The 15,776-nt window shown below is 41.1% G+C and overlaps 1 protein-coding gene across 1 annotated transcript in view; it reads right to left on the bottom strand.

The window, feature by feature from the left end:
* ASTN2 (astrotactin 2) overlaps positions 1-15,776 on the bottom strand; it is a 442,922-nt gene that overhangs the window by 387,015 nt on the left and 40,131 nt on the right. The window contains exon 2 of the mRNA XM_006142794.3: positions 12,613-12,779. Within this exon, the coding sequence (XP_006142856.1) occupies positions 12,613-12,779 (167 nt within the window). The remainder of the gene's footprint in view (positions 1-12,612; positions 12,780-15,776) is intronic.

The following is a 15,776-nucleotide window of genomic DNA, read 5'->3' on the forward strand; positions in this document are numbered from 1 at the left end:
AATAGGCTTATTTTTAACTTGTGCTTTTTTCCCTCATATTTTCAACTTAGTTGAGAAACACTATTGCTGATTGTTAGAAGTCTATTTTGCATTCTACCAACAAAAAGAACTCATTGGTTTTAAGATGCCTGCCAGATTTTTCTGCTTGGATGAGCACATATTTACCCAGTTTGAATATTAGGATTAAGGGTATACTATAAACTTTCCTTTTAGTTCCTTTTCACTGGATCAGTTTATATAAAATAGAGGTTGCCCATTCCTTGATGGTTTGATAAGACTTGCCTATAAAATCCTCTGGGCTCAATATCTTCTTTTCTTCAATTGTACATATTTAGCTCTCTTATCATTTATTTCTATTATCTGTCTATTTTTATTTTCTGTATTATTCTGACTCAAACTTGTAATTTGTATTTTTAAGAATATAACGCATTAAAAAATTGTTATAGGACATGTATGCTTGCTGGAGAGAGACAGAGAGAGAAAGTGAGAAATCAGCCCCCAGAGGATGGCTGCACCACAATCTTTTCTCCTCCATTTTTCTCTTGGGATTTTGGAAATGTGCGCATATACATCCAGTGTGTTTTTTATTTCTTTTTCTTTGATTTTTTTTATTTTTTAATTTAATTTAATTTAATTTTTAGTTTTTGCTATAGAGTGCATGTGCTTGCCAGAAAGAGAGGGAGAGAAAGAGGGATAGAGAGAGAGAAAGTGGGAAATCACCTCCCAGGGGAGATGGCCATGCCACAATCCTCCTTCATTCTTGTCTTGGGACTTTGGGCATGCATACACATACAGGTCTGGTGTGATTTCCAAACTGTTGGGTCTGGGACTTAAACTGTACAGCCAGTCCATGTGGGATCCAGCCACTTTAACAACTGACTGACCCAAAATGTAAGGCATTTTACTAAGATTTACAGATGTATTGCTATAAAGATGCCCACTGTATCCTCCCTGAATTTGTTTTATCTTCTACACCATTGTAGTCACGTCCCTAGCTCATTCCTAACATGTTTGTGTTCTCTTTCTGAACAGAATTTTTGTATTTAATTGATAGGGCTCTTTTTTTTTCTTTTCTATTTCACTTATTACATGTGCTATTTGTATGAATTCCTTCCTGCTGCTTGCTTTGACTTTGTTTCCTAATTATTTTTTAGCTTCTGGTTTTAATGCTTCATTTGTTTATTTTCAATCTTTCTTGCTTCTTAAAAAAGGAAAAATCACGGCGCTTCTACTATGACTTTGTCCACATCCCACAATTCTGATATGCAGCCACTCTGCTCCTGCTTATTTTTGAAGAGGTGGCGATCTGACCTTGATTTTTTTCCATAGCTAAGTGCTACTCAGAATGTAGCTTTGTGTTTTTTTAATTACTAAATAGACAGAATTTTTTGGCTCCCTTTTTGTTGTTAATTTCTAACATTATTGCATTCTAGTATGAGAATGTAGCTTAAATAATTTCTGCTTTGGTAAAACTTAGTATTTTTTAGGTTTATTTAGTTCGTTTTTGCAGTTAGGGCTCGTATGCTCACAAAAGAGTAACAGAGAAAGAGAGAAAGGGAAAGTGAGAAATCACTCCCCAGGGAGGATGGTCACAATGCAATTCCTTCTCCATTCTTCTCCTGGGATTTTGGGCATGTATGCACATGTACCCAGCAGGTTTTTCAAGCTGCCAGTCAGGGACTTGAACTATACAGTTGGCCATGTGGAATTTAGATGCCTTAACCACCATGCCACCAGCTGATCCCATTTATTTATTTATTGAGAAAGAGAGACTCTCTCAACAGGGTCCCCATGCTACAATCTACCCCCATTTCCAGCTGGCTCAGATCACAATCATGAGTGCACAAAACTCAAGGGTCCCAGGATACAAACTCAGGACCTTTCTCATGTAGGTCTCACTGTATTAACACTGTGTCACCACCTGGCTCCAGAAAGTTCATGTATTCTTACTTTAGGAACATATGTGATGTCAAGGTCACATTTCGGAGCTTATTAAACTGAAGTTCAAATAGAGGCTCTCCTACCTACCCTCTATATGACCCTGATCAAATCTGTTAATTTCTCTAGGTCTCAGTGTCACCATGTATAAAATGAGGATAATAATAATCTTTATCATAAGGCTGATGTGAGAATTAGAGATAACTTATGTAAAATATAAGACTGTATCTCTCATGTGGTAGTCAAGTAATCAGCTATTGTGGCTATTATTAGTAGTAATGTTCTTATAACCACTGTTATTTGGTCTATTAGCTCATTTACACTTCCCAGGAGTGCAAATTTATTTCCAATGGGTTTTATTTCTTAGTTACTAGCTTCTCTATAGATCCCAGATTTTTTCTTTCTTTCTTTTTCTTTTTCAAAATTTTCAAAGGTTGTGTGTACTCTCCAGAGACAGAGAGGGAAGGGGAAAAGCACCCCCACCAATGGAGCATGGTCACGCTGCAATCGATTTCCCCCCATTTCTCCATCCTGTCAAGATTTGGGGAACACATGCACAGATGCCTGGCCATTGGGCCTTGGGCTTGAACCTCTCTAAGCCTCAGTTTTCTCATCTGAGAATGGGAACAGTACATCCCTGTGAAGACTGTGGATTCCTGGTTGCTTCTATAATGATCACCACAACCATTGTGACTTAAAACAATACGGATTCATCATCTCACTGTATGTCTCCCATGGTCAGCCATGTGGGATCTGATCCTTTTAACCACTAGGCCATGGAGCCTGCTCATAGCTACAGATTTTGCAAAGCTGACAATGTGGCTATTCTTCGGATTAATTTTATTCCTTCAAAGTATGTAATTGGTAACTTAAGTACAGTTTATTTAAAATAAATTATATGTGATTTATGCATATTTACACATATATAATTAATGCAAATACTAAATAAATTGTATACATTTCATACATATATTTATATGTGTTCATATACACATGTAATTTATATATTTATACATATATAATTATTGAAAATACCAAGTTAAATGTATACATTTCATTCATATTTTTGTGATCTGCATTCAGATTCCATAGTTTAGTGGATTTTTTGGGGTTTATGATCTGACTTGTACCTTATGATGACCTATGATAGGTAGAAGAAGAATACCCCAAACTGTCCATGCCCTATTCTCCAAAACCTGCAAACATGTTATCTTACATGGCAAAATGAATTTTGCAGATGTGATCATGTAAAAGGTCTTGAGATGGAAAGATTACCCTGGGTGATCTAGATAATATGGGCCCAAAGGAATCACATGGTCCTTGTAAAAAGGAGACAAGAGTGTCAGAATCAGACAGAAATGTAACTTAGAAGCAGAGGAGAGAGAAAGTGGGCCATGGGGTTGTGCCAGTGGCCTTGAAGATCAAATAAAGGACAACAGTCAAGGAATACAGGCTATCTCTAGCAGTAGCAGTTGGAGAAGGCCAGGAAACAAATCTCCCCACCCCAAAGTCTCCAGAAGGAATGCAGCCCTGCCAATGCCTAGATTTTAGGAATTCTGACCTTCAGGATGGTGAGATGATGAATCTGTATTGTTTTAAGCTACTAAATTTGTGATGATCATTATAGAAGCAACCAGGAATCTGTAGTCTTCACAGGGGTGTACTGCTCCCATTTTCAGATGAGAAAACTGAGGCTTAGAGAGGGTGAGTGACTGACTTACAGAGATATATCTAGTCAATAGCGGTGTTAGAAATTCAACCTAGGAGTTCCGGTTTCAAGGTCTGTATGTGAGTGTGAGTGGATGTGTTTTGTATATGATTTTAACCATGTTGTGACTGTAGGTCTATGGTGATTTTATTTTGCTTAGGAGTGGTAAAGGACTGTAGCTTCACAGGGGAGTAAAAAGGGAGTTATAGGAGGCCTGGGGGTGCATAGAAAGATCCTTAGAGATGTCTAGGGGAGGTAGGGACTCATAAAGGCAAATGATCATCTGAGTTTTGAAACATGAGCCATTTTCTCCCCCAAGCTACCTTAGGGTGCATAAAGATTTATGTGAAGGTCTGTTTAGTTGTTGGTCTTTCTCTTTTTTTTTTTTTTTCTTTTTGTATTATGCTACATAATTATACAGTTCCTTTAGAACATTCTGTCGTCTGGGAGATTTTCTTACAGAAATTCTAAAGAGCGTAGGCTCGCAGGAAACCAGCCAAGATCTGCAAGAAACTATATTTATACATATGCCAAAATAAAAAACATAAAATAAGTACAAGGATACAAACTGGGCATTTCAGCTGAAGGCAATGAATGTGTTACCCTTAACACACTCATCACATTATAGAGAATGCTAGAACTAGATGAGATCTCAAAGATCACTCTATCAAACCTTAGTGTATTTAGCCAAGAGCATGTTTTATTTAATCCTCAGAGCAACATTATGAGATGGATACTTTCACTCTAACTTTGCTGCTGATGACCCTGAGGCTCGGGACATTTAAGTCTCTAGACCAAGGTCACATGAGCACTTGAGAAAAGCCAAGGCTCTACTTGGATCTTTTTTATTTCCCAATCGGTATTCTTTCCACCTGAGCACAGAAGACTTTCTCCAATCTGTTTGTTTTACAAAGGAGGAAGCTGAGACCTAGAGAAAAAGGGTGTTCCGTGAAATTCTCCAAGCAGAGAATGTATTCATGCATTTACTCACTCATTGAGTCCTTTGCTCCTCAATGGTTAATAAATATAAATAAATAAAACTATTGAAAGGTGTATACTACATACTATCTTTAAAAATAAGGAAGGGAGTCAAATCCTGAAAGAGAAAAACTGAGAATAGAGAAAAGTGAACAGTAAGAGTAGCTTAAGGAACTGCACAGCAGAGAGAGGAGTGGGGGATGAACCTAGCATCCTATTACCAAGGCAAGAGAGAGGCACAGGTTCCTTTTGGCTGTACAAATACTGGCACGTGGGGGATCATCCAGGCCAGGACCAGCAGCTATGGATCTTAACCACATTAACCCCAGTAACCAATGTCATGGGAGTCCTTCTCATGGAGTACGTCAGGGTTGTCCTGACATTTAGCCGAAATGAATATGAGTAAGTAAAGCCTTTCTCTGAGTGGTCTCAGTCTACAGGTTTCACTCAAGGGAAAATTAAGAATTTCTAGGAAAGTTGTCTTGAAGGAAATATACTCAGGCTACATTTTAGTAAAGGAAGATGGAAAGGAGGTAAAAGAAAATAAGATGTTATGGGAGAATTCTGGTCTAAACTACAAAGCATATTTTAACTACTCTAAGACCCCAACAATGGTAACATAACAAACACTAGTGTTTCACTCAACACTTGAAAAAAAAAAAAAAGTAAGCAAGGTCAAGTCTTTTTTTGGTTTAGTTTTTTTTTTTTTTTTTCTATAGGGCACATGTACTTGACAGAGAGACAGTGACAGAGGGAAAGTGAGAAATCACTCCCCAGGGGCATGACACTCTTAATCCCTTCTCCTCCATTTTGCCTCTTGGGATTTGGGGCATGTATGAACATGTGCCCAAAGTAATTTTTCAAGCCACTGGGTCTGGGACTCAAACTGTGGTTGGTCATGTGGGAGTCTAGTACCTTAACCACCACACTAAATGCTGGCCCAAAACTGTCAAACCTTTGTTGATTAGACATATCTTAATTTCAGAGTTGGAAAATATGAACACTTAGGAATCCATGAAATATGTTTTGCCATTGCAGGACTTGTCAGAGCCTTTACTCTATTCCCCAGTACACTGAGAACCTACAAGAGGCTGTTGTAGAGTATGGATTTTCCCACATTGGCCTGATCACTGAACTTACCTTTTTTGTTGTTTTTGTTTTAATTATCTTTGAGCACTTGTAGAACTGGTATTCTACAGAATCCACTACAAAACATCTATCTGGATGAAAGAATAAACTTCATGTGTTTCTATCAATTGCTCACGAATATTTATAATGTTTGACTTTTCACAAAAGTTTGAACGCAGAGAGCCCAGGTTTGTAATGTTTGATAAGATTGTGGCATGTAGCTATTCAATGTTAACTGTTAGAGCTAAAATCCAAATCCTTCAACCAGAAGTCAGAGGGGTAAGAGTTCAGGCCCTACACTAACGGGCAGAAGCAAAAACCAAACCAGGACCTGAGTGAAGGGCCTCCACACTCTGCAATTAGTTATTTACAGAATCAAAGTCATGTCTCCATTTTCTAGGTCAGTGTTTTTCTGTTTTTGTTTTTAGGTTTTCGCCAAAGGGCACATGTACTTACTGGAGAGTGAAGTGAAGGAGAGAGATAGTGAGAGGGAAAGTGAGAAATCACCCTCGAGGCCTGATGGTCATGCCATAATCCCTTCTCCTCCATTCTCTTGTCAGGAATTTGGGCATGCACGCACACGTGCTCAGGATGATTTTCAAGCTACCAGGTCCAGGACTTGAACCCTGGTCAGCCATGTGGGAGTCCAGCACCTTAATCATCATGCCCCCAACTGGCCTCTAATTCAGTGTGTTTTTATTACAACAGACTTCAGCTTTGGTGATGAAAATCAATGGCTTATAGTTATATTTATATCCTCTTCCTCATAAAATAATGTAAGAGGACATTAAACAGGCTAAAAGAATTTTTGAGGCTGGAAGTATCCTCATAGACCTGTTTTTAATACATTTTGTTCAAGTTAGGAGAAGAGAAACTTTAGCTTCCATCCAAATTTTACCTCCTAAGTGAGACAACTCTGGGCTTCAGTTTTCTTCTTTTAAATTATCTGAGAAACACTGAAACTTCAAGATGTTGGTGAAATTGATCGCTATCTATTACATATGAATAGATAGGAAACATCTCTCCTAGAAAATAACATCAGGAAGAGGTGTAAACACCCTCAAAACAAAGCAAAAATCAATCAATAAGTAAATAAATAAACCCTACAACTTTTCTCTAGCAAGGACAACTATATAATCTACATTGAGTTTTTTTGTTTGTTTTTCTTTTTCTATTTTGGTTGCCAAGAGGCACAAAACTAAATAAATCTCATGTTAAGTTACTCTCCCATCTCAGCCTCCTGAAACCATTTTCTCCCTTTCCCTTCCTCTCTTTACGAATGGTTCTGCTCAGTTCTGTCTTTTATCGTAACAGCTCTCTCACTTTTTTTGTTTGTTTTAGTATGTTGGATTTATGTAGGTAAAATTAAATTCTCTTTAAATTGTGTATGGTAGACTTTATAAATATACACATGCAAATGAAACAGATAAACTTGCTTGCTACATAACTTGCCAAGGTCTTCCTAGGAGATGCTGCTCCTTCACCTGTAAGATTCATTCTAAATGTTCCAGCTTAGTATCTGATGAGCTTCTCAACTGGTCTTGAATTCACATGTTCTGTCTACCACACTGGTACCTATGCTCGGTTGACATCAATCAGCATCAAGCGACACTCAGTCATCTATTCATGGTGTCCCCTTTGTCCCTGTCAAGCAAAGAAGAACCTGTACTCAATACATCTTTGTATTTTTTTAAGTTTATTTATGTATTCCATGAGACAAAGAGGAAAGGAGAGAAAAAGACAGGCACCCCCAACATGGTCTTTACACCATGATCCACCCTCTATCCTCAGCAATCCACGATCATGGGTAAGATGCCTGGAGTGTGCAGGGAGGCCTTGGGATACAAACCCAGAACCATGTGGCCTCAGCATCAGAGTATTGTATTACTGCTGCACCTCCATAGCTGACCTCCTTTGCATTCTTAGCATCTCATAAAAGACTAGGCACAGAGTAAGTGCAACAGATCTTAGTACATACAACGAATCTCTCCCTAAGGGGCTCTTTATTTCAACTATTATGTATAGTCTTGAAGAAGTCCTTGGGCCAAGCAGTGAAAGGCAACACAGATATGTAGGTGCCTAAGACCCATCCCTGCTCGTAAGAAGTTCACAGTGTGCCAGGACGCTCGGGTAAGTCAATCAAGCAATGCTGCTACCACAGGGAGAGCAGAGAGGCCTCTGAGAAACCAAGAAAAGATGCTCTACTTGGTTTTCAGGGAATTTGGCCTGATAAGGGGCTGCCAATCAGGGCAGCTAGCCAGAGATCCAGTCTGCAAGAGTCACTGCAATAAATTAGAATTCAAGAAAAAATATAAATGTCTCTCTCTTGTAAGAAGGCCCTGTGGGTAGAAATGAAAAATTACAAACGACAATAAGACAAGTAGAAAAGTCCTTTCTATATGCGTCCTAACCTTATTCAATAAATATTGAGCTGATATTTAAATAGTATCCATTTGAAAGGGTGTGCATTATTATTTAGCTCCAGGGTAACTGCATATGTCACTCCTGACCCTGTGGGGCTCAAAGACTTGCTGAAGGAGGTGATTCCTGCACTGAGGCTTGAATGTGAAACAGACATCGGAGCTAAAGGGCCAGACAAATGGGGATCATTTTGAATACAGGGTAGGAGAAAAAGGAAGACCTAGGAAACAATTGTCAAAACTATAGGAGCTGAAGCCAAGGATTCTAACCAGGAAGAGGGATGTAGCTAGGAATGCAGATGAAAAAGCCAAACTAGGAAGAACTTCCTTAGCCATGTTCATTAAAGAACTTCATTTAACAATTACTGAGTACCTACTGTGTGCCAGTTCTAGGTCCTAGAAACAGAGTGGTGAACGAATCATTCAATTTAGTAATTGGATAATTAAATGAAATGACTTCATACCAATTAGACTAATTATGACCATGGTTGACTGACTGCTTAATTAACTATACCAGCCCTTGTGCATGTATAATTTCATTCAGTCCTCACAATGGTGCTACTATTACTTCCAATTCTACATGAAGAATAAAACAAAACACAGAGACTTGGAGAAATTAAGTCACTTGCCCAAGACCACAGTGCTAGAATTGACCAGAGGCCAGCAATGACATCAGATCTGTCTTGTCTGGAACTAGAGCCACACCACTTGGGTTTGAATCCTGATGCCTCCTTTTACCAACTGTGTAAATCACTGAGCCACCCTGTGCTTGGTTTTCTTAATAGTAAAACGGGAATCACAAAAGAACCTCCCTTAATCCTTTTGAGCATCAGGTTCTTTAGAGGAGCAACCATGGTCCCAGGCATCCAGGAACAACACTCAGAAATACACCCATTGCAAGTTATGAATTGTAGAGATTTTATGAGAATTAAATGAGCTAATGTACACAAAGCACTTAAAACAGTCATGGCTTATAGGAAGCACTTAATAAATGTTAGTTTCTATTATCAATCTTGTTGCAAACAGATTTATTAAACCTGTTCCTACCCAGGAAACTCTTAGAAAGGTCACAGAGCTCTGAGCAAGCTGGGAGGGTGCCCTTGAGCATTTGTTTTGTTTTCCCTACTTAATTCAACATGCTCTGACCTACTCTCTCACAAGTACCTGCTGATGACTTTCATTGTTTAGAGTACTTCCAACATGTGTGGGGAACTTCTCATTTGCATTGTTAATAGACAATTTTCAAGACATGTTGGTTTTTGGAAACCTGGGTTTTCTTTTCTTTTTCGTCCTATTAATCGACATTTGGATGGGTTATATCAGCTCACAACACATTCACTCCCATCCAATCTTATTCAAGATTTTCACAGACCTTTCATGGTAAAGAAGGTTAGTTCATCCTGTCTCACAGATCAAACACCAAGAAGTCCAGGTATCAGGTCACTGAGAAAAAGGGGGTGACTGTCATTAGGATCATTCTTTGTAGTAATTTTATTTAACGAACACATACAGTGCTAACTCTGTTGCAGACACTGTTCCACAGTACCTTACAGATGGTAATGTAAAGTGTAACCTAAGTAATCCTCAGGACACCCACTCTTTAGAAATAACCACCATGCCACCCACTAGTCTGGTCTAGTCTTTTAGGATTATGCCAAAGAAGAAAACCAGTATTTTCTAACAAGAGTTTAAGTAGAAATAATCATGTGTTTTCATGCAGTTAACATTTGAAAAGATTACTAGAAAATATTAGATGAACATTCTGGTCTGAATAATCCCTAAATGATCACTGACTTAAGCGGCTTCAACAGGCATACCAATGTCAAAAGAAGTAAAAAAAAAAAAAAAAAAAGAAGTAGAAAAATACTATTATCCTTTTTATTTTCTCTTAGATTTTGCCATGGGGTGTGTGGGCTTTCTGAAGAGTGACAGAGAAAGACAGAGAGAGGGAAAGTAAGAAACTGCACCCCCCATGGGGGGAGTGGGTGGGGGATAGTCATACCACAACCCCTTCTCCATTCTCCTCTTAGAATTTTGTGCCTGCATGCACATACACCCAGCATGTTTTCAAAGCTTCTGAGTTCAGAACTTGAATCACAGTCAGCCCTGTGGGAATCCAGCGCCTAACCAGCATGCCATCTGCTGGCTCTATTATTCTTATTTTACAGATGAGGAAACAGCCACTGAGACCCTAAGTAACTTGCTCAAGGTCGTTCTCAAGGAGGCAGTGAGCTAAGTTACCAGCTATATGACCTTGAACTTGTTAGCCTTGACAGAGTAATGAATACAAAGGGCTTTGCACTCTTCACAACCATGGAGACCAGCATGATTAAACTTTTATGTGTCAGGAGACTAGAGATCAGGAGTCTCAAGAGACTTGCCTAATGCCTACGAGACAGGTACAGCTAGGATCAGAATCCATGTTTACTGAATCTACAGTTCCCTTAGTGTGCAACGGATGGAAGGTGGTGATAGTTTCTGATGTCAAAATCCATTATTGCCGTGGCTGCTGCTGGTACTGTCGCTATTTGTCACAGAAGAACACCCCCACCCAAGTACAGAGAGAAAAAAAAATAACAATGATAAGAGCACAGCTGATTCTGTATGCCAGCCTGCAAATCTAAGTCCATGCATAATTTACTCAACAGTGCCCTGCAGTCACTTAAGCTGAGGAGAGACCGCTATAAATTCAGGTCTGCATGCCCTAATTTATTTCTTATTTATTTTGCTGATTCATATCTAGGGCCTCCAGCTAGCTGCTCCAACACCTGCTTGAAGGCACCTGCAGCCTCAGGTAGAACTGGAGCAGAAAAGGAGATCTGGAAATAAGCCCTGGAAGGAAAACTGGACCCCTCATCCTAGAATCATGCAAGTTAAATTAATTTTCTGGCCAACTAGGATTAAATCCTTGCACATTCCCATCCCCTTTTGTGTGATCCGTAGGACTAAAAGGGTTGTTAAATGTCTTATTCTGCTTTTCTACCCTGGTAAATAAAACATCGACATACTTCTCACACAAGCACTAGATTATTTTTCTGAGCCACGGAATGTCAAAAGATAAGCAAGTTTTCTAATACGAAGACATAATCAGAAAGGGAATGAAGACGAGAACAGAAAAAGCTGCTATTTTCTTGAGTGATTACTGAGGACCAAATGCTACGCTCGATGCTGTGCAATGCATGGCAGAGTTAATTCCCATGGCAATTCTCTATATGGAAATCAAAGTAAGACAGAAGAAAGTTTGCTGTGGGAATCCAGAGATCTCATTTCACAGATGATCAGACTGCAGCCCAGAGAGAGACAGTGACTTGTCCCAGGTCACTCAGCATGTTGATGGCAACATGTCCTCCCAGACCCCCCCTCTGGTAAGCCTTACATTAATTTTTTTTTTCCCAACATATTTCTTCGAGAGAGAGAGAGAGGCTGAAAGAAAGAGAGAGAGGTACCCCCCCAACCAGTGTCTTCATACCAGATCCAAACCCAGCCTCAGCCAGCCAGCATCAGGGGGATGTGAACCTAGGATCTTCCCACATAGGTCCAGTACTTCAGAGCACCCTGTCACTGTTGCACCCCTGACTGCGCCCCTCATACTGATTTTTAAATTCGGTTTGAGCCCTTGATGGGCAGGAAGCTGAGCTACTAAGTTTGCCTGCATTGTTTCCTTTACGCTCCCTCCCACCAATTAAGCGTCCCACAGATACGGGCATTGGGGCCCTGAGAGGCTAAATGCTGAACCCACACTGTTGAATTCCTGCAGAAACCACATCAAAGCTGGGGCTATGCTTGTGTGCGGCACATCTTGGTGTCCTGGTGCCCACCTTCGGGAGACCTGATTTTGTCTCCACACTGTACACACCAGGGCTGCAGGAGTAGCTGCAAAGCTGCAGGAGGGTTCAGCAGGACAAAATCCTGCTTCTAGGATGCTGCCAGCACATGGTTTCTACTTTCTGTATTTACTGGAGAATTTCCAATCATGCTTCTCTCATTCTTCACTCATTCTTCTTTCTTATTTTATTTATTTTTGAGAGAGAGATTTTTGCTATAGGGTGCATGCACTCTCTGGAGAGACAGAGACAGAAAGAGAGATAGTGAGAAATCATCCCCTCGGCAGAGGGCCACAATCTCTTCTCCTCCACTCTCCTCTCAGGATTTTGAGGATGCACACACTCGCACCCAGGGTGAGTTTTAAGGCTCTGGATCTGGGACTTGAACCATGGTTGACTATGTGGAAGCTCAGCAATGTCACCATTATGCCATCTGCTGGTCCCCATTCAGTCTTATTTCTAATACCCAGCAGAAGGTCATCATTCTCTTGGCTCTCGGGCTGAAGCAGGAGAGGAACAAAGGCCATTTTGTCGAAGGCCAGGCTGTATCTCCTCACCTGTTTCCCAGGCATCCCTCTCCGCTGTGAGGGAGCTCCTGGACCTTGGGGACACTCACCCGCAGAACATGAAGATGGTGCTGGAGGTGGCATCGTAGGGCAAAGGCAGCGTCTGCTGCAGGCACAGCTGCTCACAGCCGCCGTTAAAGCCATCGGAGCAATCGATGCCTTTGGAGTGGTCGTAGCAGCCGGAGCCATCCTTCATGGGTTTCAGCTCCTCGGGGCACTGCTCGGAGAAAGGGCGACAGGGTGGTTATGGCTGAGGAGGTGCGGGCCTGTCATGCATTGCCCTCCCACCTTCTGAAAGAGACATGTGTTGGGTATCAACTGAGGTGGGTTCAGTGTCTCTGCTGCCAATTAATAGCTGTGTGGCCTGTGACAAGTCCCTTTACCTTTCTGAACCCCAGTGTGTCCACCTGTATAATGAGACTTTGGTGACTATCTGCCTCATAGTTGTGAGAATGAAGAGAAGTAATGAGGCCCAGAACTGAGAACACTGGGACTCCCATAGCAGCCATGTTTGCTACTTTTCATAGTGTCTTAGCTGATATCATCTTTGGGACTGGTCTTATTGTTACAGAGGGGCTTTGAAAATTTGTGGGAAATGAGTCTTTATGCATGGATTTAAGAATGTTTTGCACCAAAATAAATTTATACTACAATTCCATTTGTTCCACAGATTTTTTAGTTTTTTTTTTTTTTTGGAGAGGTTTTTGCTATAGGGCGCATGCGCTTGCCAGACAGACAGAGAGAGACATAGAGACAGAAAGCGAGAAATCACCCCCCAGGGGGGATGGTCACGCCGCAATCCCTTCTCCTCCATTCTCCTCTCGAGATCTTGGGCACGCACGCACACGCGCCCAGCTTGAGATTTAAGCTACCGGGTCCGGGACGCGAACCATGGTCGACTACGTGGGAGTCCAGCGACATAGCCATTATGCTAACTGCTGGTTCCCTGTGCCACAGATTTTTTGAAGTTTCCTCAAATTGTCTGATAGGGTCGACTTCTGTTAAGGTCATTTAGGAGCCCGCCAGATGTATTTTGGAGAGTAGCTGCCAAGATGAATTTGAACTCTAAGTCTTTCTCTTCTTACTGAGTGACCAGGGGCACATTGCTCATCTTCTCTGAGTCTTGATGCCCTCCTTTATTAAATAAACCCAACACATATGCCTAGAGATTTGTTGTGAAGTTTAAATTAGATCACGGGGTGGGGGAGCTCTCTGCAGAGTTGGACTCCTTTGGTACTCACAGAACTTGAACCATCTTCCTTCCTGCCTTGAATTGACCTCTTCTTCTCCACCCTTGTCCCTTGAGCCCTGAATGAGATTCCTGGCCTGCCAGCGCCGCCCCCCCCCACCCCGCCCCCGCCCAGCGCCGCCCCCCCCCCCCCCGCCCCACATGGCTATCTGACCTCCAGTCTGGTTTCCTCTAACTCATCTTCCAAATGGCTGCCAGACTGGGGTTTCTTAATAGCATCATTTCCCTGCATAAATAAATGAATAATTTTTTTAAAAACTCAAATCTCCCTTAAGCTACTAAGCATGTCCTCTACAGGTGATTTCACACCCACATGTCAGTTATGTACACATTCCTCCGTGTAACCTCCAGGTTCCTAATAGACCCTAAAGAGTTCCACCTTCAATGACCTCAGCTGGGCTGTGCTTGTCAGTTTGTCTGGCACCTGCTAAGTGTCCCATGAATGGAGGATCTTATACTGACGAATAAGTGGCTATTTACGTAATGTCATTTTCCATCGTTTGATGAGGCTGAGCTCATCTTCAGCCCAGCTGACGGAGAGCGGCTCGAACACTCCTGCTTTCAGAAGAGAAAATGAGGTACCAGGTTTTAATTTCAGTTATCCTACTGGCATTTCCTGCCCCTGAAGATGAACACCCAGAGCCCAGCCCCCCTCATCCATCACTGGACATCACTGATTAAAATGCCCTCTCACTATAACCCCTCCCAACACAGCCAGCTCCCCCGCCTCCTCCCAAAGCCGAAGCCGTCATCCTGAACACCAATATCAAAGTGCACACTCAAAAATTAATTTACAAAAACCACAATAACAGCAACAACAAAAAAAGGTCAGTCTTCTTGGAAATTAAATTTTGTCTAAGAAGAATTTGTAATTACAAACGCACGAGAGAGTTCTTCGAGATATTGGTGACTGGTGCCAGGAAGGGTGACGGAGAAAGTCGGTTATAAATGGCCTTTGTCAAGTTGCAGAAAGGTTATAAAAGTGCTACATTTTGTGCTTAAAAAGAAAAATCAATTTTCCATGTGAGTGAAGTGCCATACATTTTATTAATAATAGAAGCCCAGAGGAGGCTCCTGCTTGTCTTTGAACATTCACTGGGAGCTAGGAGAGCACCTGGTACCTGGTTCACTTAGGGACATCTGCTGGTGCTGGGGGCTGAGTCTGCTGTCTACAGACACTCAGTGACTAGCAGTGGAAAGGCCAATCTCTCACCAGGAACATGAGATAGCTGGACAAGGCATAAATGCTTTCCACCCTCACTGATTCCCTACCACTTCTGTCCTTTAATAGAGTGTCCACTAAGCTGGTCTCATGGCCTGGTTACTAAGAGAGCTGGACCCCAACCACAGACCACACAGTTCAAGTCCTGGTTCTGGCAGCTGGAAAAGCATACCAGGTATGAGTATGTGTGTGCCCCAAATCTTGATAGGATGAAGAAGGGATTGTGGTGTGACCATGTCCCATGGGGAGGTGCTCTCTTTCTCTTCCTCACTCTGTTTCACTCTCGTGAACATATATGCCCTCTGGAAAAAAAAAAAAAAAAAAAAAAGGTATTCACTATAATCCAGGTATTATTTAAGTATTTTACCTCTTCATACTCTTTTAAGAGAAAAAATAAATAAATTTAAAAAAAATAAAAATGGAGTAGTGTGCTAGACTGATAATGGCTTCCAAAGAAAGATATTTCCCTTTCCTAAATTCCAGAAAATTTGAATCTTACCTTTTACGGTAAAGTTTTTGCAGAAATGCTTTTTCAAGAACCAGGTTTTAACTTTAATTTCAATTATCCTGTTGGCATTTCCTGTCCTCAAAGTTTAACACTCAGAGCCCAGCCCTAATCACCTATCACTGGAGATAGAAAAAAGTGACTAATTCCCATTCCAGGCATCCTCTGTTTCCTGTTACCTAACTTAAAGCTCTTAAGAAGACGATCCTGGATTTTCCAGGTTGGCCTAAATGTCAGC

The sequence above is a fragment of the Tupaia chinensis genome, unplaced genomic scaffold, assembly GCF_000334495.1.
Source record: "Tupaia chinensis unplaced genomic scaffold, TupChi_1.0 Scaffold000081_1, whole genome shotgun sequence".
Lineage (NCBI taxonomy): Eukaryota > Metazoa > Chordata > Mammalia > Scandentia > Tupaiidae > Tupaia > Tupaia belangeri.